Source organism: Nerophis ophidion, linkage group LG10 (genome assembly GCF_033978795.1).
Source record: "Nerophis ophidion isolate RoL-2023_Sa linkage group LG10, RoL_Noph_v1.0, whole genome shotgun sequence".
Lineage (NCBI taxonomy): Eukaryota > Metazoa > Chordata > Actinopteri > Syngnathiformes > Syngnathidae > Nerophis > Nerophis ophidion.
The window spans coordinates 53,154,457-53,182,040 of NC_084620.1; the positions used below are offsets into that span (position 1 = coordinate 53,154,457).

At 44.4% G+C, this 27,584-nt stretch overlaps 1 protein-coding gene across 1 annotated transcript; it reads left to right on the top strand.

The window, feature by feature from the left end:
• The first annotated feature begins 1,581 nt into the window (after positions 1-1,581).
• Positions 1,582-25,799, top strand: ankrd16 (ankyrin repeat domain 16). The gene is made up of 7 exons (XM_061914102.1): positions 1,582-2,122; positions 14,982-15,202; positions 15,273-15,315; positions 16,527-16,635; positions 16,693-16,854; positions 24,083-24,161; positions 25,603-25,799. The coding sequence occupies exons 1-7, from the start codon at positions 1,794-1,796 to the stop codon at positions 25,743-25,745; spliced, it is 1,086 nt and encodes a 361-aa protein (XP_061770086.1). The 5' UTR covers positions 1,582-1,793; the 3' UTR covers positions 25,746-25,799.
• The last annotated feature ends 1,785 nt before the right edge of the window (positions 25,800-27,584 follow it).

The following is a 27,584-nucleotide window of genomic DNA, read 5'->3' on the forward strand; positions in this document are numbered from 1 at the left end:
TCTATCTGTGTTGGCCCTGCGATGAGGTGGCGACTTGTCCAGGGTGTACCCCGCCTTCCGCCCGATTGTAGCTGAGATAGGCGCCAGCGCCCCCCGCAACCCCAAAAGGGAATAAGCGGTAGAAAATGGATGGATGGATGCCCATTACGTCGATTGCGAGCTACCAGTCCACCGCGGGGGGTGTGTCAGTCGATCTCCAGCCAGGCTTTTAAAAAAAATAGACCTAAAAATGAGTGATCATCAATCTTCACTAAGACGTCACTTAAATGACATTCACGGTACCGGAGGGTCTTGTGAGATGACGCTGGCTGCTGCAAGATCATTATTATTAAAAATGACCGAGAGGAAGGCGAGAAACACTTTTTTATTTCAACAGACTCTCGCGCCGTACCTTCCGTCAAAACTCTAAAGGCCGACTGCACGTTTCCTCTCTTCACAATAAAAGCCCTGCTTCATGCTGCCTGCGCTAACTAAATACAGAGTCTCGGAAAACTGGCGTGCACAAGCGATCCCTCAGAAAGCTGGCGTGCACATCACTTGTGCACGCCAGCTTTCCGAGACTCTTATTTTGTTAGCGCAGGCAGCATGAAGCAGGGCTTTTATTGTGAAGATAGGAAATGTGCAGTCGGCCCATAGAGTTTTGACGGAAGGGACGGCGCGAAAGTCTGTTGAAATAAAAAAAGTGTTTCTCGCCTTCCTCTCTGTCATTTTTTCATAATAATGAACTGGCAGCAGCCAGCGTCATCTCACAAGACCCTCGGGTGCCGTGAATGTCAATCAAGCAAGCTACGGAATTTGCCGCCAATGTTTTTCTTGTAAAGTGTATGGAAGCTGGATGAATTAGATGCCAAAAACCAACCACTTTCATGCGGTATTGTACAGAAAGGACAACTTTTTTTCTCCTCCATTTGAAAATGTGGGCGTTATCATCATTACTGTCTGATTCCAATCAATGCAAGTCATCAGAATCAGGTAATACACCAACTTATATTCTTGTCTTCGTGAAAGAAAGACATCTATATGTGTTACATGTATTATCATTAAACACATTTAACTTGTTTACAAAAATGTATCTTTTCATAAATAGGGACGGCGGAAAAAATAGGGACGCAGTGGAAGAGTGGCCGTGCGTAACCCGAGCGTCCCTGGTTCAAATCCCACCTAGTGACAACCTCGTCACGTCCGTTGTGTCCTGAGCAAGACACTTCACCCTGGCTCCTGATGGATGCTGGTTGGCGACTTGCATGGCAGCTCCCTCCATCAGTGTGTGAATGTGTGTGTGTGAATGGGTAAATGTGGAAGTAGTGTCAAAGCGCTTTGAGTACTTTGAAGGTAGAAAAGCGCTATACAAGTACAACCCATTTTTTCATTTATTTAAATAAATATAAATGATATATATAAATTAGGTAGATCCCCTCGAGTTGGTCAATTGAAAAGTAGCTCGCCTGCAGAAAAAGTGTGGGCACCCCCGGGTTAAATAAAAGAATATAGAATAGGGATCCACCTCGGTCCACACTCCATTACAGTAGGTGGCGGTAATGCGCACCAGAAGGTTGATTGCCAACTGCCATAAAAACAAAAGAAGAAAAAGAAGAAGAAGTCACTTCCGGTGACTTGTCAGAAAGCAAGTATTTAGCAGTTGTCATGGCAACTAAACATTTATTTCTCTTAAATAGATAGCACAATATCAGCCAATAACATTTATGTGCCGACTTTCATCTTGATACGAACACGGACGACAAGATTTGGACTTGATACGAACATGGACGACAACATTTGGACTTGATACAAACATGGAGGGAGACGCCGTTCGACTGCTGGTGAAAGTCACCCAGGACGGAGACTTTAGTCGGCTGCTAGAAGTCTTCCAGTCCTGCGGTCCCTCGGCCTGCCAGCTGCTCCACCTGGGCCGGGCCGGGGACTCTCTTCTGCACCACGCCGCCAGACATGGTCGTCTGGACTTCTTGGACTTCCTCATCGGAGACGTCGGCATGGACCTGGAAGTCTGCAACCTGGACTACAAGAGACCTCTGCACGAAGCTGCGTCCATGGGCCACACCGCCTGTGTCTCCTACTTGCTCAGCCGAGGAGCCCGCGTCGACTGCTTGAAGAAAGCCGACTGGTGAGCAGTCAGCATTCATAAAGATGTTTAATGAGTGACAGGCAGATACGTTGTCATTACATTCACATCTCAAATATTTAGAAACATCTTTAAAGGCCTACTGAAAGCCACTACTACCCACCACGCAGTGTATAAAATCCGCTACACCTCCTTGATACCGAAGTACATGTCAAATTACTTCCTTAACCTAAATGACCGCCATAACGACAACACCAGGGGGAGCTCCACAAACCACGTTAAACCCAGATTTCGATCTAACAAAGGTCTTAACTCATTCTCTTTCTATGCCACATCAATGTGGAATGCACTCCCAACAGGTGTAAAAGTAAGTGCATCTCTATATTCCTTCAAAACCGCTCTAAAACAACACCTCCAGGCAACTTCAACACTTTACTAATACCCTCCTCCATTCACATCTCATCTAATGTATATACTTGTTCTTATGCTATCTGAACTCACTATGTTCTCTGCTGGCTGTACATCCATCCATCCATCCATTTTCTACCGCTTATTCCCTTTCGGGGTCGCGGGGGGCGCTGGGGCCAATCTCAGCTACAATCGGGCGGAAGGCGGGGTACACCCTGGACAAGTCGCCACCTTATCGCAGGGGCCAACACAGATAGACAGACAACATTCACACTCACATTCAAACACCAGGGCCAATTTAGTGTTGCCAATCAACCTATCCCCAGGTGCATGTCTTTGGAAGTGGGAGGAAGCCGGAGTACCCACGCATTCACGGGGAGAACATGCAAACTCCACACAGAAAGATCCCGAGCCTGGATTTGAACCCAGGACTGCAGGAACTTCGTATTGTGAGGCAGACGCACTAACCCATCTGCCACCGTGAAGCCATGACTGTATTATGTTGATAGTATATATTTGTACCATGAATTGATTAACGTGGACCCCGACTTAAACAAGTTGAAAAACTTATTGGGGTGTTACCATTTAGTGGTCAATTGTACGGAACATGTACTGAACTGTGCAATCTACTAATAAAAGTATCGATCAATCAATATCAATGATAGTTTATACAGGTGCTGGTCATATTATTAGAATGTCATGAAAAAGTTGATTTATTTCATTAATTCCATTTAGAACATGGGTGTCAAACTCTGGCCCGCCGTGTAATTTAATTTGGCCCTTGATGCAATATCAGTTTAGCATTAGAGCTGGCCCGCCGGTGTTATACAGCGTCGGTGCCGCTGTAACACCGCATTCACCGCTAATACTCATACTTGCCAACCCTCCTAATTTTTCCCTGTAAACTCCCGAATTCCTACCAATTTCCACCTGGGCAACTATATTGGTGGCGTGCATTTAAGGCACTGCCTTTAGCGTTCTCTACAACCTGTGGTGTGACTGTTGCTACTAGTAATTATTATAATTTGTTTTATTTCTCTAAAAGCAGAATAAGTTAAGTTCATAAAAGGGAATTTAAATCAAAATGTATATCCAACTATCGTGGGATCACACTCCTCAGCCTTCCCGGTAAGGTTTATTCAGGTGTACTGGAGAGGAGGCTACGCCGGATAGTCGAACCCCGGATTCAGGAGGAACAGTGTGGTTTTCGTCCTGGTCGTGGAACTGTGGACCAGCTCTATGCTCTCCGCAGGGTTCTTGAGGGTGCATGGGAGTTTGCCCAACCAGTCTACATGTGCTTTGTGGACTTGGAGAAGGCATTCGACTGTGTCCCTCGGAAAGTCCTGTGGGGAGTGCTCAGAGAGTATGGGGTATCGGACTGTCTTATTGTGGCGGTCCGCTCCCTGTACGATCAGTGCCAGAACTTGGTCCGCATTGCCGGCAGTAAGTCGAACACATTTCCAGTGAGAGTTGGACTCCGCCAAGGCTGTCCTTTGTCACCGATTCTGTTCATAACTTTTATGGACAGAATTTCTAGGCGCAGTCAAGGCGTTGAGGGGTTCTGGTTTGGTGACCGCAGGATTAGGACTCTGCTTTCTGCAGATGATGTGGTCCTGATGGCTTCATCTGACCGGGATCTTCAGCTCTCACTGGATCAGTTCGCAGCCGAGTGTGAAGCGACCGGAATGAGAATCAGCACCTCCAAGTCCGAGTCCATGGTACTCGCCCGGAAAAGGGTGGAGTGCCATCTCCGGGTTGGGGAGGAGACCCTGCCCCAAGCGGAGGAGTTCAAATACCTAGGAGTCTTGTTCACGAGTGAGGGAAGAGTGGATCGTGAGATCGACAGGCGGATCGGTGCGGCGTCTTCAGTAATGCGGACATTGTACCGATCCGTTGTGGTGAAGAAGGAGCTGAGCCGGAAGGCAAAGCTCTCAATTTACCGGTCGATCTACGTTCCCATCCTCACCTATGGTCATGAGCTTTGGGTCATGACCGAAAGGATAAGATCACGGGTACAAGCGGCCGAAATGAGTTTCCTCCGCCGTGTGGCGGGGCTCTCCCTTAGAGATAGGGTGAGAAGCTCTGCCATCCGGGAGGGACTCAAAGTAAAGCCGCTGCTCCTTCACATTGAGAGGAGCCAGATGAGGTGGTTCGGGCATCTGGTCAGGATGCCACCCGAACGCCTCCCTAGGGAGGTGTTTAGGGCACGTCCAACCGGTAGGAGGCGACGGGGAAGACCCAGGACACGTTGGGAAGACTATGTCTCCCGGCTGGCCTGGGAACGCCTCGGGATCCCCCGGGAAGAGCTAGACGAAGTGGCTGGGGAGAGGGAAGTCTGGGTTTCCCTGCTTAGGCTGTTGCCCCCGCGACCCGACCTCGGATAAGCGGAAGAAGATGGATGGATGTATAAAAGTTCATAAGAAGGCTTTATTTAAGTTACTATGGTTAAAAATGTAATTTCATGCCTTTTTGTTGGGTTTGTGGGCGTGCGTTTGTTTTGAAGTGTCTCGATTGGTCTGTGAACGGATATAAGGAAGCTACTTCCGGGTATGAGTGAACATCTGTTTGATGCAATGAGAAGGGATAAAGAGAGAGACTGATGGTTACAAGGACTAAAAAGTGTCACAAGGACTTTCAGCGTTTGGACTATAACAGCCAGAAGATCACAATTTCCTCCTAAAGGAAGCATGCAGACCAACGAGGTATTTGTCATTTGTGTTTGTATTTTACTTCGGTAAAATGTTTGAGCCACATGCTGTGCATGTTATTTTTACGTTTGTAACGTGCTTTATTTTATTAACAGTTTTCACGGTGAATTGAAGGGAAAGAAAGCCTTCAATAAATCAGTTCAAGAAAGCCATTGTGTCAGTGCTATGTGGAGGGAGTTACATGTGGTTACGTAGCTTTTCCTCCATACTAACAGCGTGTCACATAATATTTGTGGCTTTTATACACACACGGACAAGTGAATGCAAGGCATACTTGGTCAACAGCCATACATGTCACACTGAGGGTGGCCGTATAAACAACTTTAGCACTGTTACAAATATGCGCCACACTGTGAACCCACACCAAACAAGAATCACAAACACATTTCGGGTGAACATCCGCACCGTAACACAACAGAACAAATACCCAGAACCCCTTGCAGCACTAACTCTTCCAGGAAACTTCCAGCAAACTGACCAATAATTAACGTTTTATTCATGCATTTTCTCTTGCTACTTCAAGGCTTGAATGTTTGGTTCATTCATTATTGTTATTTTATTTTAAAATGTATTATTAGCCTGTGGGAAAATGTGATATTTACCTCAGAAGATTGCAAATAGAAAAAAAGGCATAACATTTTTATTTAAATTTTATTTGATATGTCATTGATATTTTTTTTAATTATTATTATTATTATTTGAAACTGGATTTTGCATGTCAATAAAGTTATATAAGCCTTGCTTGTTCAATATTTAATGCAAAACTTGTTTGAGTCCCTATTAAAAGGTTAATTTGTTCAACCTTTGTTCCGTTTAAAATTTTGGCCCACTCTGTATTTGAGTTTTAGAAACTCAAAGTTGTAGAATGTATACATTCATTCCAAAACAGACGGATACATTTCAAGTGTTTTTCGCCAAAAAGGAGATGATTATAGCTGACAACCAATGAAACCCCTAAATTCAACATCTCAGAAAATTAGAATATGGTGAAATGGTCAGATATTGAAGACACCTGGTGCCACACTCTAATTAGCTAACTAACTCAAAACACCTGGAAAAGCCTTTAAATGGTCTCTCGTTTTTGATTCTGTATGACACACAATCATGGGGAAGACTGCTGACTTGACAACTGTCCAAAATATGACCATTGATACTTTAAAGATGGAGGGCAAGACACAAAAGGTCATTGCCAAAGAGGTTGGATGTTCCCAGAGCTTTGTGTCCAAGCACATTAATAGAGAGGCGAAGGGAAGACCAAGATGTGGTAGAAAAAAGTGTACAAGCAAGAGGGATAACCGTGCCCTGGAGAGGATTGTCAAACAAAACCGATTCAAAAATGTGGGGGAGATCCACAAAGAGTGGACTGCAGTTGGAGTCAGTGCTTCAAGAACCACCACGCACCGACGTATGCAAGATATGGGCTTCAGCTGTCGTATTCCTTGTGTAAAGCCACTCTTGAATAAGAAACAACGTCAAAAGCGTCTCGCCTGGGCTCAAGACAAAAAGGACTGGACTGCTGCTGAGTGGTCCAAAGTTATGTTTTCAGATGAAAGTAAATGTTGTATCTCCTTTGGAAATCAAGGTCCCAGAGTCTGGAGCAGGAGTAGGGAACCTATGGCTCTAGAGCCAGATCTGGCTCTTTTGATGACTGCATCTGGCTCTCTGATAAATCTGACCTGAGGTTGCTTAACACAATAAGTAATGAATAATTCCACTTGTAATCACAGTGTTAAGTGAAGTGAATTATATTTATATAGCGCTTTTCTCTAGTGACTCAAAGCGCTTTACATAGTGAAACCCAATATCTAAGTTACATTTAAACCAGTGTGGGTGGCACTGGGAGCAGGTGGGTAAAGTGCCTTGCCCAAGGACACAACGGCAGTGACTAGGATGGCGGAAGCGGGAATCGAACCTGCAACCCTCAAGTTGCTGGCACGGCCACTCTACCAACCGAGCTATGCCGTGTTAAAAATAATGTTAAAATTATGAAACATTCTCATGCATTTTTAATCCATCCATCCGTTTTCTACCGCACCTGTTCAAGAAGTTGCGTTACCGGTAAGAAGTTATTTATTTATTATTGGTTAGTGTGGGGCTTGCCCTCCTGGGGGTTCTTCAGACCCCCAAGCACCGACATGAGAGCCTGTTTCAGGGTTACAATATTTTTTTAATTTTTATTAAATAAGTCTCTTAGTTGCTTTCCAGCAATAGTATTTCCAGCCCCAACCCAGTCCCTCCTCCTGGCTGCTGCTTATAACAGAGCGACAGGTGATTAGATAACAAGGCCCAGGTGGGCCATCCACGCACCTGTCGCTGCAGGCCCACAGGCCACACCCTCTCCACAGTTAGTTTCAGAATAACAATGTTATTACAAAGAATAAGAGACCTGTTATACTCTAGAAATTTTGGTCTTACTTAAAAATGCACGTGTTTAGTTGTGTTCAGTGTTAAAAAAAATAATTATATGGCTCTTACGGAAATATGTTTTAAAATATTTGGCTTTTTGGCTCTCTCATCCAAAAAGGTTCCCGCCCCCTGGTCTGGAGGAAGACAGGAGAGGCACAGAATCCACGTTGCCTGAAGTCCAGTGTCAAATTTCCACAATCGGTAACGGTCTGGGGTGCCATGTCATCTGCTGGTGTTGGTCCACTGTGTTTCCTGAGGTCTAGGGTCAATGCAGCAGTCTACCAGGAAGTTTTAGAACACTTTATGCCGCTGGCCGTGGACCAATTTTATGGAGGTGAAGATTTCATTTTCCAACATGACTTGGCACCTGCACACAGTGCCAAATCTACCAGTACCTGGTTTAAGGTCCATGGTATCCCTGTTCTTGATTGGCCTGCAAACTCACCTGACCTTAACCCCATAGAAAAGCTATGGAGTATTGTGAAGCGGAAGATGCGAGATGCCAGAGCCAACAATGCTGAAGAGCTGAAGGCCACTATTAAAGCAACCTGGGCTCTCATAACACCTGAGGAGTGCAACAGACTGGTGGACTCCATGCCACGCCGTATTGCTGCAGCAATTCAGGCAAAAGGAGCTGCAACTAAGTATTGATTGCCGTACATGCTGAAACTTTCCATGTTCATACTTTTCAGTTTCTAAAAAATATTTTTTCGTACTAGTCCAGGGGTCGGAACCTTTTTGGCTGAGAGAGCCATGAAAGCCAAATATTTCAAAAATGTATTTCCGTGAGAGCCATATCATATTTTTTAACACTGAATACAACTAAATGTGTGCATTTTTAAGTAAGACTAACCTATTTAGAGTATAATAAGTCTCATTATTTTTAATAACATTGTTATTCTGAAGCTAACCAATAATAAATCACACGTCATGCCTGTTGATCATGTTTTTGTTTGGCCATGTGCTGTTTGTCTTTTGGACTCTTTAAGTTCCTGTTTTTTTTCCACTCCCTTGTCTGGTTTCCTTGGTTACTCATTTTGTCCACCTGTCTCTGGTGGACAAAATGCCCGCTCACCTGCGTCACGAGCACTAATCAGAGGCAGTATTTAAGCTTGTCTTTGCCAGTCAGTCGCCCTGGCGTCAATGTGATCTTTTCTTGCTCTGTGCTGACTTGTTTCATGCCTTGCCATAGTTTGGTGCTTCATGCCATGCCAAGTAAGTTTTGATTTATGTTCATAGTCTGTTTATGCGTTAGCTTTGTTCCTTAGCCCAAGTTGTGCCTCCACTGTGAGCGATTTTTGTTTGTATCTTTTTTTAGCTTAAATTAAATTATGTTTTTACCTAAATGTCATGTCCCGAGTAGTCCGTCTGCCTTCCTGGGAGAACGACCCTGCAGCAAGCTGCGAACCCCCCATCGTGACATGAAATACTTCTTACCATTAATGCGACTTCTTGAACAGGTGCGGTACTAAACGGATGGATGGATTTAAATGCACGAGAATGTTTTATATTTTGCACGTTATTTTTAGCACTGTGATTACCAGCAAAATTATTCATTATTATCGCGTTAAGCAATGTCAGCTAAGATTTATCTGAGAGCCAGAAGCAGTCATCAAAAGAGCCACATCTGGCTCTAGAGCCACAGGTTCCCTACCCCTGTACTAGTCGTAACTAATATTCTAATTTTCTGAGATACTGAATTTGGGATTTTCAGTAATTGTCAGTACTAATCATCAAAATTTTAAGAAATAAACATTTCAAATATATCACTATGTGTGTAATGAATTGATATAATATGTAAGTTTCACGTTCTGAATATAATTACTGAAATAAATCAACTTTTTCATGATATTCTAATAATATGACCAGCACCTGTATATCAATGATGAAATATTAACATTGCAACACATGCCAATACGGCCTTTTTAGTTTACTAAATTGCAATTTTAAATTTCCCGGGACTTTTTTCTTGAAAACGTCGCGTAATGATGACGTGTACGTGTGACGTCACGGGCTCTTATGAATATGAGCGCTGCACACACACACAGCTAAAAGTCGTCTGCTTAAACGGCATAATTACACAGTATTTTGGACATCTGTGTTGGTGAATCTTTTGCAATTTGTTCAATTAATATTGGAGAAGTTACGGTAGAAAGATGGAGTTGGGAAGCTTTAGACCAGGGGTAGGGAACCTATGGCTCGCGAGCCAAATGTGGCTCTTTTGATGACCGCATCTGGCTCCCGGATAAATCTGAACTGACATTGCTTGACACAATAAGTATCAATCAATGTTTACTTATATAGCCCTGAATCACTAGTGTCTCAAAGGGCTGCACAAACCACAACACAAACCACTACGACATCCTCGGTAGGCCCACATAACGATTTAGTGAGGTTATCAATAGAGCCCACATACTTTGGGAATGGTGCCATTACCAAGGGCAGTAGGTCAGCAAGAGTTGTCGTTGTGGCCGTATTAATGTTGCGGCTGCTATAGCAGTTGTTATTATTATTTTTAGTTTGACGAACATGCGTCTGAACCTCGAATTTTATAAGGTAATGATCGGACAATACTTTAGTATACGGGAGTATCGTAACTTTGGAAACAGTGATACCCCTGACAAGCACTAGGTCTATCGTATTAGCGTTGCGATGCGTGGGTTCATTTATTATTTGTGTAAGACCACAGCTATCAATTATAGTCTGGAGCGCTATGCACGGTGGGTCCAATGGGGTATTCATATGGATATTAAAGTCCCCCATTATGATTATATTATCGGCATGCGTCACTAGATCAGCAACGAACTCTGAGAATTCATTGATAAAGTCCGAATAGGGCCCTGGGGGCCGGTAGATAACAGCCAGTTGTAGAGGCAGCGGTGTGACAGCCCTCATAGTAAGAACCTCAAACGATTTATATGTATTATTTATGTTAGGACTAAGGTTAACGTTTTTGTTGTATATTAGTGCACTCTGGCTCCAGTTCCAACCCCGTCTCTCCTCCTGGTTGCTGCGACAGGTGATTAGATATCAAAGCCCAGGTAGGCCTTCTACGCACCTGTTGCTGATTTCGAGGCCGGTCCTGGCACACCCTGGTTCGCTGCAGGCCCGCAGGCCACTCCCCTTCCAGAGTTAACTTCAGAATAACTGTGTTATTCCAAAGAATAAGAGACCTATTATACACTAGAAATGTTGGTCTTACTTAAAAATGCACGCGTTTAGTTGTGTTCAGTGTAAAAAAAAATATTATATGGCTCTTACGGAAATACATTTAAAAATATTTGGCTTTCTTGGCTCTCTCAGCCAAAAAGGTTCCCGACTCCTACTTTAGCCTTTAGCCACACAAACACACGTTGATTCCTTGTTTAAACTTCCTGGAGGTGAAACTTTCCTTTGGATCAGAGCGCGGTCAAGCAAACTTGGATCCCTACCAAATGTCAACCAGCAGGTTTCGGTGGGAAAATTGTGGTTAAAAAGTGAGTCCTTACCGGAGAAAACTAAAGTGAATTATATTTATATAGCGCTTTTTCTCTAGTGACTCAAAGCGCTTTACAAAACTATTTTACCCTTTAAAATAGTTTTTAATCATTTTTGTTTTTATTTTGTTCTTATTGGTTTTATATTTATTTATTTCTTGTTTTTATTCAGTCATTGGTGGAGCATAATATATATATATATATATATATATATATTTATTTGTATTTTATTTATTTTTATTTTTATTTATTTTTTTACAATTGTTTTTAACATGGCTGTGCAGCACTTTGGAAATGTTATTGTTGTGTAAATGTGCTATATAAATAAAGTGGATTGGATTGAAACCCAATATCTAAGTAACATTCAAACCAGTGTGGGTGGCACTGGGAGCAGGTGGGTAAAGTGTCTTGCCCAAGGACACAACGGCAGTGAGTGGGATGAGTGAAGCGGGAATCGAACCTGCAACCCTCAAGTTGCTGGCACGGCCACTCTACCAACCGAGCTAAACCGCCCCCTCACGGCACAAGCTCAGCTCGTAAAAGCTGAGCTTGTGCCGTCCATAAAGCTGCCGTCGACTCCCCTGAGACACTGTGCGTCAAGACACCCGTGGACACACCCTTCCGACTATCAGGTACTATTTAACTCACTAAAACACTAACAACATAATAGAAAGATAAGGGATTTCCCAGAATTATCCTAGTAAATGTCTCTAAAAACATCGGAATCCGTCCCAATCATTTTTTTTTTCTAGTACGTCGCTATCAATATCCTCAAACACGAATCTTTCATCCTGATTGATTGAAACTTTTATTAGTAGATTGCACAGTACAGTACATATTCCGTACAATTGACCACTAAATGGTAACACCCCAATTAGTTTTTCAACTTGTTTAAGTCGGGATCCACGTTAATCAATTCATGGTACAAATATATACTATCAGCATAATACAGTCATCACACAAGTTAATCATCATAGTATGTACATTGAATTATTTACAATCCGGGGGTGGGGTGAGGAGGGTTTGGTTGATATCAGTACTTCAGTCATCAACAATTGCATCAACAGAGAAATTGACATTGAATCAGTGTAGGTCTTACTTAGTGGGATATGTACAGCGAGCAGAGAACATAGTGAGTTCAGATAGCATAAGAACAAGTATATACATTAGAAATACATTCGATTATTTACATTAGGTTATTTACAATCCGGGGAGATGGGATGTGAATGGAGGTGGGTATTAGTAAAGGGTTGAAGTTGCCTGCAGGTGTCGTGGTGCATGTACAGTAGATGGCAGTATTGTCCTGTTAAAGAGTGTCACAACATTGCTGTTTACAGCAGACGAACTGGTTTACGGTAGACTAAAACGTGACTGCTGTTTTTTTGTGTTGTTACCGCGCTGGGAGGACGTTACGTCACCATAAACGATTCCTGGGCGCGGCACCGCTGCTGCCCACTGCTCCCCTCACTTCCCAGGGGGTGATCATGGGGATGGGTCAAATGCAGAGGACAAAATTTCACCGAACCTAGTGTGTGTATGACAATCATTGGTACCCGCTCGACATCCATTGCTTTCGGTCCCCTAGAGGAGGGGGGGTGGGTTGCCCACTTCTGAGGTCCTCTCCAAGGTTTCTCATAGTCAGCATTGTCACTGGCGTCCCACTGGATGTGAATTCTCCCTGCCCTCTGGGTGTGAGTTTTCCTTGCCCTTTTGCGGGTTCTTCCGAGGTTGTCGTAGTCGTAATGGTTTGTACAGTCCTTTTGAGACATTTGTGATTTAGGGCTATATAAATAAACATTGATTAATGACATTGATTGATACTTTAACTTAATTTTAATGAAACTGCCTAACAATAAACCCACATAAGAAACCAAGAACTCGGCCTCGATCACTCTACAGTTATACCGTCATTGGGCAGACATGTTGTTTATATTGTGGGAAAGCGGACGTGAAAACAGGCTGTCCTCACTCAGGTCCGCATGGAGCTGGAGGGGGCATGGCCTCCAGCTCCGCCTGAATTTCGGGAGGTTTTCGGGAGAGGCGCTGAATTTCGGGAGTCTCCCTTAAAATCCGGGAGGGTTGGCAAGTATGGTTTAATGAGTGAGAAGCCGATATGTTTTCATTCCATTCACACCCCAATCATTTAGTAACATGTTTAATGAGTGAGAAACCAATACGTTGTCACATCGCAATCATTTAGTAACATGTTTAATGAGTGATGAGCAGATTAATTTTCAATACATTCACATCGCAATCATTTAGTAACATGTTTAATGAGTTAGAAGCCAATACGTTGTCATTACATTCACATCTCAATCATTTGGACTAGATAGAAAATGTTTAATGAGTGATGAACGGAGGACCAATCAGCGCGCCAGCTTTTCAATAATTGACCAATTACAGAGGAGAAAAAAAGTCTGAAACATATAGGATGTTATAATTATTATTATTATTATTATTTTAATTATTATTTTTTTTGGGGGGGGGCTTCACGGTGGAAGAGGGGTTAGTGCGTCTGCCTCACAATACGAAGGTCCTACAGTCTTAGGTTCAATCCCAGGCTCGGGATCTTTCTGTGTGGAGTTTGCATGTTCTCCCCGTGAATGCGTGGGTTCCCTCCGGGTACTCCGGCTTCCTCCCACTTCCAAAGACATGCACCTGGGGATAGGTTGATTGGCAACACTAAATTGGCCCTAGTGTGTGAATGTGAGTGTGAATGTTGTCTGGAGATCTGTGTTAGCCCTGCGATGAGGTGGCGACTTGTCCAGGGTGTACCCCGCCTTCCGCCTGATCGTAGCTGAGATGGGCGCCAGCGCCCCCCGCAACGCCAAAAGGGAATAAGTGGTAGTAAATGGATGGATGGATTGTTTTTGGCTCTTTGAAGGAAGACTGGTTCATTATTGTAATTATTTTAGTTTTAACGGTTTTCTTTTTGGGACTCATGCAGATCCCAAATACACAACACAGGTATGGATTGTACACAGGAAAAGTTGCTTTTGCGTAAAAGATTACGTCAAGAAAACAATCACTGGTTGCAGTTTTTAGATGTGGACCAAAATCCTTTGAATCAACATTAATATTTCTCTATTTGTGTGAAATAAACACTAGTTTGAATTTTCCTCACCTAAAAAACTTGGTTGCACAAAAGCATTTTAACAATGCCGCAAAAATACACCCATAAGATTTGAATGGTAAATGTACATAGTATAAGTAAAAGTACAAGGACTTCATCAAACTGGCACTACCCTACCTGGTGTGCAAATTCTTAAACTACTTGGCATCCAGTGTCAACTTAACATCAATGAAGCAGAAAAGTGAATCCGAATGCTGCTAAGTTTTCTTGGTCTCTGGTGCAGTCTGCAGTGGTGAGCGCAGGTAATTGCAGACACCACATGCACATATAAAACGTCTCCCAACAGAATTATTTTGGATGACATGTATGTTGAGTAAGACAGAGTAGTACTTAGCCAAGTTTTCCTAAAGCTTTAGGAGACCAGCTCTCACAACGCAATGACAGCATCAGCAGGAGAGGTCTAAAAGTAAGACAAAAGAAGTCAACTCTTACAGTGAGAAGGCAGCCCCCCCTCCACCCCTCACAGAGAGGAATGCACCCGCTGATAAGAAGAGGGACCGTGTTCTTCACGGAACGGAACTGAATCAAACCTGCTTTTTGAGGAGTGGTTCATCATGTTAGTGTAGACACTGGACGCTCCAGAACCAAATATGGAATTCAACTGTAAATAATAAGACGACGGAAGTATACCGGCCAGAGTTGAAAAGTACCAGTAGCATGATCACACAATACAATGTCATGTTAAAGTATATCAACAATATATGCCTTCTCCACACATTGATGCTGTTGAAGATTGACAAATGGTGACATCTTTCCTTGTTCCTTCAAAGGACACCGTTGATGATGGCTTGCACTCGCAGGAACCTCGACTTGATCCAAGAGCTGATCCAGCACTCAGCAGACCCTCTCCTGAAGAACAAAGATGGCTGGAATGCCTTCCACATTGCCTGCAGGGAGGGTGATCCCGGCGTGGTGAGCTATCTTCTTACCGCCGCTCCAGATGTGTGGAGAACGGAGAGTAAGACGCGTAGGACGCCGCTGCACACAGCCGGTGAGGCTCAGTGGCGTATCCGAGGCAGGACCCCTGGTTTAACACACATCTTGTTTCTCTTCACACTCAGCCATGCACGGCTGTGAGGAAGTTGTTCAAATCTTACTTGAGAGGTAAGTGGGCCAACATACAGTGGGGCATTTAGTCAGCAAGTTCTCCCACTTAAAATGATGACTGAGGTCTGTAATTTTCATCATAGTTACACTTCTACTGTGAGAGGCAGAATGTGAAAAAAATCCAGGAATTTTAAAGAATGTATTTGTAAATTATGGTGGAAAATAAGTATTTGGTCAACCATTCAAAGCTCTCACTGATGCAAGGAGGTTTTGGCTCAAAATCTCACGATACATGGCCCCATTCATTATTTCCTTAACACGGATCAATCGTCCTGTCCCCTTAACAGAAAAACAGCCCTAAAGCATGGCGTTTCCACCCCCATGCTTTACAGTAGGTGTGGTGTTCTTGGGATGCAACTCAGTATTCTTCTTCCTCCAAACACGACAAGTTGAGTTTATACCAAAATGGATACATGGATGACACAGCAGAGTTGGGCGGTATAGCTCGGTTGGTAGAGTGGCCGTGCCAGCAACTTGGGGGTTGCAGGTTCGATTCCCACCATCGCCATCCTAGTCACTGCCGTTGTGTCCTTGGGCAAGACACTTTACCCACCTGCTCCCAGTGCCACCCACACTGGTTTAAATGTAACTTAGATATTGGGTTTCGCTATGTAAAGCTCTTTGAGTCACTAGAGAAAAGCGCCATATAAATATAATTCACTTCACTTCACAGTATTGGGAGAAAGTTATTTGGTCAGATGAAACCAAAATATTACTTTTTGGTATAAACTCAACTTGTCATGTTTGGAGGAAGAAGAATACTGAGTTGCATCCCAAGAACACCATACCTACCGTGAAGCATGGGGGTGGAAACATCATGCTTTAGGGCTGTTTTTCTGCAAAGGGGACAGGACGATTGATCCGTGTTAAGGAAAGAATGAATGGGGCCATGTATCGTGAGATTTTGAGCCAAAACCTCCTTCTATCAGTGAGAGCTTTGAATGGTTGACCAAATACTTATTTTCCACCATCATTTACAAATAAATTCTTTAAAATTCCTACAATGTGAATTCCTGGATTTTTTTTTTCAGATTCTGTCTCTCACAGTTGAAGTGTAACTATGATGAAAATTACAGACCTCTGTCGTCATTTTAAGTGGGAGAACTTGCACAATCGGTGGCTGACTAAATACTTTTTTACCCCACTGTATTTGCTGAGCACTTGGAACAGGCTTGTCTGGCACAATCATTCCAACATGTTGTGTCCAGATGTGGCTACACCCCAGATGCCAAGGACAGCTGTGGAGTCACTCCTTTCATGGACGCTGCGAGGAACGGACACGTCTCAGTGGCCAGGCTTCTCCTGACCAAACACCAGGTCGATGGACACGATTTAGCTTCTTCCCAACAACTGCTAACCTGTCCTGTGCGTTAGGCGTCTCCAACAGCAGCTGACACGCTTGGAGCTCAGACGGTGCACCACGTGGCTGTCACCGGCCAGGAGGAGGCGCTGCACTTCCTGGTAAAGGAGCTCAATGTGGACGTGAACCAGAGGGCGACTGGAATGCAGCTGACGGCCTTGCATTATGCCGCCAAGGTAAAATGATCTCACACGTAAGGACATCTTTACATGACACATGCAGTCCAAAGCAATACATCCATCGCCGGAAAGCCATTGGATGCTTTCATGTCAGGCACTACACCTTGCTTACAAAGTCACCAACAATTAAAATGTTGACGGATACTTTGGTCTGGATGAAGGCTGTCCTATCTGGTCAGACCCAAGGTGTCCGTATGGCTGCTCCTGATATCAAAACTCTTCTGTAAACCACTGCATGAGAGATGTTCATGTGTGCAGATGACAGCTATTTGTACTTGGGGGGAAGATGCTGAAACCAATAAACTCACGGCAGCCATGGAGGAGGTGGCCAGATGGCTTAATGACTCTAGTCTCATAAAGATGATGACAATCTACTTGTAAAACCTCATCCTTTCCAAACATAGTTGTACAAACCCTGTTTCCATATGAGTTGGGAAATTGTGTTAGATGTAAATATAAACGGAATTTAATGATTTGCAAATCCTTTTCAACCTATATTCAATTGAATGCACTACAAAGTCAAGATATTTGATGTTCAAACTCATAAACTGTATTTTTTTTTTGCAAATAATTAACTTAGAATTTCCTCGCTGCAACACGTACCAAAGTAATTGGGAAAGGTCATGTTCACCACTGTGTTACATCGCCTTTTCTTTTAACAACACTCAATAAACGTTTGGGAACTGAGGAAACTAATTGTTGAAGCTTTGAAAGTGGAATTCTTTTCCATTCTTGTTTTATGTAGAGCTTCAGTCGTTCAACAGTCCGGGGTCTCTCCTGTCGTATTTTACGCTTCATAATGCGCCACACATTTTCGATGGGAGATAGGTCTGGACTGCAGGTGGTCCAGGAAAGTATCTGCACTCTTTTTTTATGAAGCCACGCTGTTGAAACACGTGCTGAATGTGGCTTGGCAGAATCTTGCTGAAATAAGCAGGGGCGTCCATGAAAAAGACGGCGCTTAGATGGCAGCATATGTGCTTCCAAAACTTGTTTGTACCTTACAGCATTAATGGTGAAAGGTACAGATGTGTAAGTTACCCATGCCTTGGACACTAATGCACCTCCATACCATCACAGATGCTGGCTTTTGAACTTTGCGTCAATAACAGTTTGGATGGTTCGCTTCCCCTTTGGTCCGATGTCGAATATTTCCAAAAACAATTTGAAATGTGGATTCGTCAGACCACAGAACACTTTTCCACTTTGCATCAGTCCATCCTAGATGATCTCAGGCCCAGAGAGGCCGGCGGCGTCTCTGGATGTTGTTGATAAATGGCTTTCGCGTTGCATAGTAGAGTTTTAACTTGCATGTACCGATGTAACGACCAACTGTATGTGGTGACAGTGGTTTTTTGAAGTGTTCCTGAGCCCATGTGGTGATATCCTTTAGAGATAGATGTCGGTTTTTGATACAGTGCCGTCTGAGGGATCGAAGGTCACGGTCATTCAATGCTGGTTTCCGGCCATGCCGCTTACGTGGAGTGATTTCTCCAGATTTTCTGAACATTTTAATGGTATTATGGACCGTAGATGTTGAAATCCCTAAATTTCTTACAATTGCACTTTGAGAAATGTTGTTCTTAAACTGTTTGACTATTTGCTCACGCAGTTGTGGACAAAGGGGTGTACCTCGCCCCATCCTTTCTTAAGAAAGACTGAGCATTTTTGGGAAGCTGTTTTTATACCCAATCATGGCACTCACCTGTTCCCAATTAGCCTGCACACCTGTGGGATGTTCCCAATAAGTGTTTGATGAGCATTCCTCAACTTTATCAGTATTTATTGCCACCTTTCCTAACTTCTTTGTCACGTGTTGCTGGCATCAAATTCTAAAGTTGATGATTATTTGCAAAAAAAAAAATGTTTATCAGTTTGAACATTAAATATGTTGAAAAGGATTTACAAATCCTTGTATTCCGTTTATATTTACATCTAACACAATTTCCCAACTCATTTGGAAACGGGGTTTGTAATAGCACCAAATGTTAGTGAATACCGCTACCTTTGATTGATTGATTGATTGATTGATTGTAACTTGTATAGTAGATTGCACAGTTCAGTACATATTCTGTACAATTGACCATTAAATGGTAACACCCCAATAAGTTTTTCGACTTGTTTAAGTCGGGGTCCACGTAATTCAATTTACGGTACAAATATATTCTATCAGCATAATACAGTCCTCTCACAAGTTAACATTGGAGTATTTACATTGAATTATTTACATTATTTACAATCCGGGGGGTGGGATGAGGAGGGTTTGGTTGATATGAGTACTTAAGTCATCAACAATCGCATCACCAGAGAAATGGACATTGAAACAGTGTAGGTTTGACTTAGTAGGATATGTACAGCCAGCAGAGAATATAGTGAGTTCAGATAGCATAAGAACAAGTATATACATTAGAAATACATTTGATTATTTACATTTGGTTATTTACAATCCGGGGAGATGGGATGTGAATGGGGGAGGGTGTTAGTAAAGGGTTGAAGTTTCCTGGAGGTGTTTTTTTAAGAGTGGTTTTGAAGGAGGATAGAGATGCACTTACTTTTACACCAGTTGGGAGTGCATTCCACATTGATGTGGCATATAAAGAGAATGAGTTAAGACCTTTGTTAGATGGGAATCTGGGTTTAACGTGGTTTGTTGAGCTCCCCCTGGTGTTGTGCTTATGGCGGTCATTCACGTTATGGAAGTAGTTTGACATGTACTGCGGTATCAGGGAGGTGTAGCGGATTTTATAGACTAGACCTGGGTGTCCCTTTAAACCAGGGGTCTCAAACACACGGGCCAATTGCAGCCTATGACACGTTATTTTGCGGCCCGCACCTTAATATGAAATTTTAATGTTGGTGTGGCCCTCGAGTTTTATAAGAATGGCGCTTTACAGCGGCATACTTGTATACCCTCGATTTTTCCTGGAGACTTCCAATTTTCAGTGACCCCTCCATGGGTATTCATTGTCCAGAATTTCACCCTAACAACAATATTAAGGGGGTACCGTGGAGGCACTGCCTTTAGCGTCCTCTACAGCCTCTACAAACAGCAGGACAGCCCAGCCACATGTTGTATTTGGCATCTGTAGACACAGTAAGTGACTGCAAGACATAGTTGATCAACAGCCACACAGGTCACACTGAGGGTGCCCGTATAAACAACTTTAACACTGTTACAAGTATGTGCCACACTGTGAACCAACACCAAACAAAAATGACAAATATATTTTGGTAGAACATCCGCACCGTAACACAACAGAACGAACACCCGGAATCCCATGCAGCCCTAACTCGTCCGGGCGGCATAGCTCGGTTGGTAGAGTGGCCGTGCCAACAACTTGAGGGTTGTAGGTTCGATTCCCGCTTGTGCCATCCTAGTTACTGCCGTTGTGTCCTTGGACAAGACACTTTATCCACCTGCTCCCAGTGCCACCCACACTGGTTTAAATGTAATTTAGATATTGGGTTTCACTATGTAAAGCGCTTTGAGTCACTTGAGAAAAGCGCTATATAAATATAATTCACTTCACTTCACTACAATTAGGGGCGGCATGGCGCAGTGGGTAGAGCGGCCGTGCCAGAAACCTGAGGGTTGCAGGTTCGCTTCCCACCTATTGACATCAAAGTCGCTGCCGTTGTGTCCTTGGGCAGGACACTTCACCCTTTGCCCCCGGTGCCGCTCACACTGGTGAATGAATGATGAATGAATGATTGGTGGTGGTCGGAGGGGCCGTAGGCGCAAACTGGCAGCCACGCTTCCGTCAGTCTACCCCAGGGCAGCTGTGGCTGCTGATGTAGCTTACCACCACCAGGTGTGAATGAATGATGGGTTCCCACTTCTCTGTGAGCGCTTTGAGTATATAACAATAGAAAAGCGCGATATAAATCTAATCCATTATTATTATTATTAAATACACCCCCCCAACCCCGCCCCCTATTTTAGCCCGGAAGAGTTTGTGCTGCATTGGATTCTGGGTATTTGTTCTGTTGTGTTTATGTTGTGTTACAGTGCGGATGTTCTCCCGAAATGTGTTTGTCAATCTTGTTTGGTGTGGGTTCACAGTGTGTCGCATATTTCTAACAGTGATAAAGTTGTTTATAGGGCCACCCTCAGTGTGACCTGTATGGCTGTTGATCAAGTATGTCTTGCAGTCACTTCCGTGGGTCTGCAGAAGCCTCATACACTATGTGACTGGGGCGGCACACCAGTTGTATGGTGGAAAGGCGGACGAGACGGCTGGTAGTAGAGGACACTAAAGGCAGTGCCATCACGGCACGCCCTTAATATTGTTGTCCGGGTGAAAACCAGGAGAATGTTTGACCCGGAAGATTGTCGTGAGGGGCACTGATATTCGGGTGTTTCCCGGAAAGATCGCGAGAGTTGGCAAGAATGTTGCTAGGGCGGGAAAGTAATTCAAAGAAGGTGAATTCATTAAAAAGTGCATGTTAGATTTTTTTTTTTTAAATATTTTCTTGCGGCCCAGCCTCCCCCAGTTTCTGCCACCAGTGGCCCCCAGGTAAATTGAGTTTGAGACCCCTGCTTTAAACAAAATCCTTTAACAGTTTTAAAAACGTATCAAACTGGTGTGTCACAGTCTCCAGTACAACATAAAATGTTCAAATATATCAGGAATTGTCTGCAGCTCAAATTTATTTTGATGCTATGATTATGTCTCGTTTTTATTATTGTGTAACATGTTGGTCCCAAAACCACCCATTGGAAAGCTTGAACAAACGATCGCTCAAAATCCTCCACCGAAGACCACAACACCACCATCACTGCTTAGGTTAGGTGAGGTTACTTTATTAGCACACTAAGGTAAACTTGTTTTGCAGCCAGCAAGGTCAGGACATCCATTAAACAAAGAGAGAAAATAAGGTCTTAGAAATGCAATACAAAGACTGCCACATAACCAGCATCACAAAATAGTCCATGCACTCAAGGTTCCCCATAAAGAGGATAACACATATACAATCCCAAACAAATAAGATTTGGGACAAGCCAGAATAAAACACCACGATAGAAGAATGCATTGCACTAAAATAAATATAGGCAAAACTAGGTACTACAGCTTATTTAGTTCTGTGATGGCAGTTAGAACAAAACTACATCTGTACCCTTTTGTTTTGTCTCTTGGGATGAAAAACCTCCACCCAGATGAAAGAGAAGCTGAAGATGGATGTGTAGGTAGTTACTATTCTCACTACCTGCTGCTTGTAGACAACTGTGTAGGTAGTGAGATACATCAGTTACTATCCTCACTACCTGCTGCTTGTAGAGGGTGGTTGTAGACAACTGAGACTCACCAATTTATCTGACACTTTAACAATTTGACTTAGGGAATTATTGTCCTTATGTCTCATGGTTTAGTCATCCATGACTGAACCATGAGACCAGGGTGAAGGACAAGTGACTGAACCTTGGGACCAGGGAGAACGACAGGTGACTGAACCTTGAGACCAGGGAGCCAGGCAAGTGACAGAACCACGAGACCAGGGAGTAGGACAAGTGACTTGAACCATGAGACCAAGGAGCAGGACAAGTGACTGAACCATAAGACCAGGGAGCAGGACAAATGACTGAACCATGAGACCAGGGAGCAGGAAAGGTGACTGAACCATGACACCAGGGAGCAAGACATGTGACTGAACCAAGAGACCAGGGAACAGGACAGGTGACTGAACCATGAGACCAGGAAGAAGGACAGGTGACAGAACCTTGAGACCAGGGAGAAGGACAAGTGACTGAATCATGAGACCAGGTAGCCAGGCAAGTGACAGAACCACGAGACCAGGGACCAGGACAGGTGACTGTACCATGAGACCAGGGAGCAGGACAAGTGACTTAACCATGAAACCATGGAGAAGGACAAGTGACTGAACCATAAGACCAGGAAGAAAGACAAGTGACAAAACCATGAGACCAGGGACCAGGACAGTTGACTTAACCATGAGACCAGGGGGAAGAACAAGTGACGAACCATAAGACCAGGGAGAAGGATAAGTGACTGAACCATGAGACCAGGGAGCAGGACAGTTGACTGAATCATGAGACCAGGGAGCAGGACAGTTGACTGAATCATGAGACCAGGGAGCAGGACAAGTGACTGAACCATTAGACCAGGGAAAAGAACAAGTGACTGAACCTTGAGACCTGGGAGAAGGACAAGTGACTGAATCATGAGAACAGGGGGCCAGGCAAGTGACAGAACCACGAGACCAGTGAGCAGGACAGGTGACTGACTCATGAGACGAGGGAGCAGGACAAGTGACTGAACCATGAAACCATGGAGAAGGACAAGTGACTGAACCATGAGAGCAGAGAGCAGGACAGGTGACTGAACCATGAGACCAGGGAGCAGGACAAGTGACTGAACCATGAAACCATGGAGAAGGACAAGTGACTGAACCATGAGACCAGGGAGAAGGACAAGTGACTGAACCATAAGACCAGGAAGAAAGACATGTGACAAAACCATGAGACCAGGGACCAGGACAGTTGAATGAACCATGAGAGCAGGTGGAAGGACAGTTGACTGAACCATGAGACCAGGGAGAAGAACAAGTGACTGAACCATAAGACCATGGAGAAGGATACGTGACTGAACCATGAGACTAGGGAGAAGAACAAGTGACTGAACCATAAGACCAGGGAGAAGGACAAGTGACTGAACCATAAGACCAGGGAGAAAGACAAGTGACTGAACCATAAGACCAGGGAGAACGACAACTGACTGAACCATGAGACCAGGGAGAAGGACAAGTGACTGAACATTTAGACCAGGGAGAAGGACAAGACAGGTTCTATAAAACATGACCATGATGGTCTTATCAAGATTTAAATTAAAGAGTTTTCTCAGACGTTGGTGAGCCTTTTTACACACCAGACCCCATCACAGTTAGCTTCACATTTATGTTGTTCATCAATTCGTGTGCCAAGGTATTTAGACTTGTGCACATATTCAATGGCCTGGCTTTTAATCCCGGTGGGCTGGTTCACATGGGGTCTCTTCATAAAGTCCACCAACATGTCTTTTGTTTTTGATGAGTTGAGCTGGAGGTAAGACTCAGCACACCAGTCATCAATAATCTCCATGTAGCAAACTAACTAGTACTGCATTTTTGATTGTTGTTCTGTTGTCATATCTACTCTGACACATGTTGACATGTGATTATTGTTCTGTTGTCATGTTTACTCTGTGTTTACTTGGAAACGTGACTTCAGGAAGGCCATGTTTCCACCATAAAGACCCTGCTGGATTTGGGTGCCAATATTCACGCTCAGGACAAGAAGAGAAGAACCGGTAAGCCAAATATCACCATCCCTTCATTTTCTACCGCTTAACCCTTTACAGTCGGGGGTGGGGCAGGGTGGGGGCCCTGGAGCCTATCCCAGCTGCACTCAGGACGAAGGCAAGGCAGACCGTGGACAAGGAAAGGGGTAGACCCTGGGAAAGGAAGGCGGCGTAGACCTTGAACAAGGAAGGCGGGGGTAGACCCTGTACAAGGAAGGCGGGGGTAGACCCTGTACAAGGAAGGCGGGGGTAGACCCTGTACAAGGAAGGCGGGGGTAGACCGTGGACAAGGAAGGCGGGAGTAGACCCTGGACAAGTGTCCACCTCATGGCAGAGCCAACACAGACAGACAACATTCACACTCCAGGGACCATTTAGTGAAGTGAAGTGAATTATATTTATATAGCGCTTTTCTCTAGTGACTCAAAGCGCTTTTACATAGTGAAACCCAATATCTAAGTTACATTTAAACCAGTGTGGGTGGCACTGGGAGCAGGTGGGTAAAGTGTCTTGCCCAAGGACACAATGGTAGTGACTAGGATGGCGGAAGCGGGAATCGAACCTGCAACCCTCAAGTTGCTGGCACGGCCGCTCTACCAACCGAGCTATACCGGTATATATTTAGTGTTGCCAATCAGCCTATCAGGAGGTTGTCTTTGGAGGTGGGAGGGGCATATCCCCAGGTGCATGTCTTTGGAGGTGGGAGGAGCCTATCCTGAGATGCATACGCATTACAATTGATTTTTATTATGTTTTATTTTTATTTCTGAATGTAAAAACATTTGTATAACAATCTTCTTTAACCTGGAGGTGCTGTTTGCAACTGGCTCACAGTTACGTTCTCCCAGAACACCATTGGCTATGTAGAGTTGCTATTTGTGCTAGGACAGAACACAATTGTCTATATTTTTCACAATTACTAAGTTTATGTACACCCAAAGCCAATGTGCACGTGTTACGTCATTACATAGAAGAAGTTTTAAGAGGGCGGGATATAATGCTTGAAATACTAAGGTAGCGCCCTCTTGGCATCTTTGCCATTACATCCACTCAGAACCATCAGGAGTGAATGGTGACATTTATTCAGGAGCGTATTTGACATTAAGCAGAACCGAAGTTGTGATTGCTCCAAACTGCTTGGTCAGCAATAATAGCAGCTGTATTGTAAACAGCACACCACTTCAAAATGGGAGTGGTGCTACCGACATTTTGTAGCACATTTAGAGGTAAATAAATCACTCCTTACTTCAACTGCCTCTGTTTTAGACCTCCTAGAAACTAAGTCCGGAGGTTGCCTTCAGCCAGAGCTGAAAATAAAAGCTCCGAATAATTTAGAGACAGCACTGAATATTTTCTTTTGTAAAAAATGTGTATGTTAATTCCAAGAGTCAGGCATGACGGCACACAAAGAAAATGATGAAGCGTTCATTCCCCAATATTGTCTCTCCAGCTCTCCACATGGCTTCCATCGGTCAGCATGCAGATGCTGTCAGGACTTTGCTGCAGCTCGGACTGGAAGATTCCCAGGATGCATCTGGGATTACAGCCCGACAGCATGCCAAAAAAACCCACATAATGCTCCTTTTTGACTGATTTGATCTGCTTAGAGTTGGGATGTATTAAACGCATTTACTCCTTTTATTTGAATATTCCGATATATTCATATTTTCTTTCAACCTGGTGGTGAGTCGGCTCCGATGGCGGGGGAGGATGGCGGACAATCCTGGCAGGCCCAAATGTATAGTGAGGGTTTGCTGGGAACGTCTGGCAGAGTCTCCCTTCAGAGAGAGTTTTAATTCCCACCTCCGGGACAACTTTGAACATGTCACAAAGGAGGCGCTGGATACTGAGTCTGAGTGGACCATTTTCTGTGCCTGTATTGTCGAGGCAGTCCAAGCTGAAGAAAGAGTCCTATCGTGTCCTTTTGGCTCATGGGAGTCCGGAAGCAGGGGACAGGTACCGACAGGCCAAGCGGTGTGCGGCCCTGGCGGTTGCAGAGGCAAAAACTCGGACATTGGAGGAGTTCTGAGAACGGCTTCGAGGCAATTCTGGACCACCTACCGACGCCTCAGGAGGGGGAAGCAGTGCACTGTCAACATGGTGTATGGTGAGGATGGTGTGCTGCTGATGTCCACTGGGGATGATGTGGATCAATGGAAAAAATACTTCAAAGATCTCCTCAATCCCATCTACACATCTTCCAATGAGGAAGCAGTGCCTGGGGACTCTGTGGTGGGGTCTTCTATTTCTGGGGCTGAGGTTACCGAGTTAGTTAAGAAGCTCCTTGGTGGCAGGGCCCCGGGGGTAGTTGAGATCTGCACCGAATTATTAAGGCTTTGGGTGCTGTGGGGCTGTCTTGGTTGACAAGACTCTACAGCATTGGGTGGACATCGGGGGCAGTGACTCCGGAGTGGCAGACTGGGGTGGTGGTTTCTCTCTTTGAGAAGGGGAACAGGAGGGTGTGTTCTAACTATCATGGGATCACACTCCTCAGCCTTATCTGTGAGGTTTATTCAGGTGTACTGAAGAGGAGGCTATGCTGGATAGTCAAACCTTGGATTCAGGAGGAGCAGTGTGGTTCTCGTCTTGGTCGTGGAACTGTGGACCAACTCTACGCTTTCAGCAGCATCCTTGAGGGTGCATGGGAGTTTCCCCAACCAGTCTACATGTGCTTTGTGGATTTGGAGAAGGCATTCGACCATGTCCCTCAGGAAGTCCCGTGCAGACTGCTGAGAACGTATAAGGTAACGGTCCACCTGATTGTGGCGGTCCGCTCCCTGCATGATCAGAGCTTGGTCCGCATTGCCGGCAGTAAGTCGGACCTGTTTCCAGTGAGGGTTGGACGCCACCAAGGCTGGCCTTTGTCACCCATTCTGTTCCTCACTTTTATGGACTGAATCTCTAGGTGCAGTCAGGGTGTTGAGGGAATCTGGTTTGGTGGTTGCAGGATTAGGTCTCTGCTTTTTGCAGATGATGTGGTCCTGATGGATTCATCTGGCCAGGATCTTCAGCTCTCATGTTCTCGGTTGGCAGCCGATTGTGAAGCGACTGGGATGAGAATCAGCACCTCCAAGTCCATGAGTCCATGGTTCTCACCTGGAAAAGGTTGGAGTGCCATCTCAGGGTTGGGGAGGAGATCCTTCTCCAAGTGGAGGAAATCTCGTTCACGAGTGATCAACAGGCAGATCAGTGTGGCGTCTGCAGTGATGTAGACCTTCTATCGATCCGTCGCGGGGGAGAAGGAGCTGAGCCGGAAGGCAAAGCTCTCCATTTACCAGTTGATCTACATTCCCATCTTCACCTATGGTCATGATCTTTGAGTTATGACCGGAAGGACAAGATCACGAGTACGAGCGGCCAAAATTAGTTTCCTCCGTCAGGGGGGGCATAGGGTGAGAACCTCTTTCATTCAGGAAGAGATCAGACTAAAGC

What these genes read in the sequence shown, in the direction of transcription:
- ankrd16 (XM_061914102.1), top strand. Translation starts at nt 1,794, where the DNA reads ATGGAGGGAGACGCCGTTCGACTGCTGGTGAAAGTCACCCAGGACGGA. An exon ending in GACGCCGCTGCACACAGCCG is followed by an intron (nt 15,203 to 15,272) that starts GTGAGGCTCAGT and finishes CTTCACACTCAG; the next exon opens with CCATGCACGGCTGTGAGGAA. An exon ending in GGACAAGAAGAGAAGAACCG is followed by an intron (nt 24,162 to 25,602) that starts GTAAGCCAAATA and finishes TTGTCTCTCCAG; the next exon opens with CTCTCCACATGGCTTCCATC.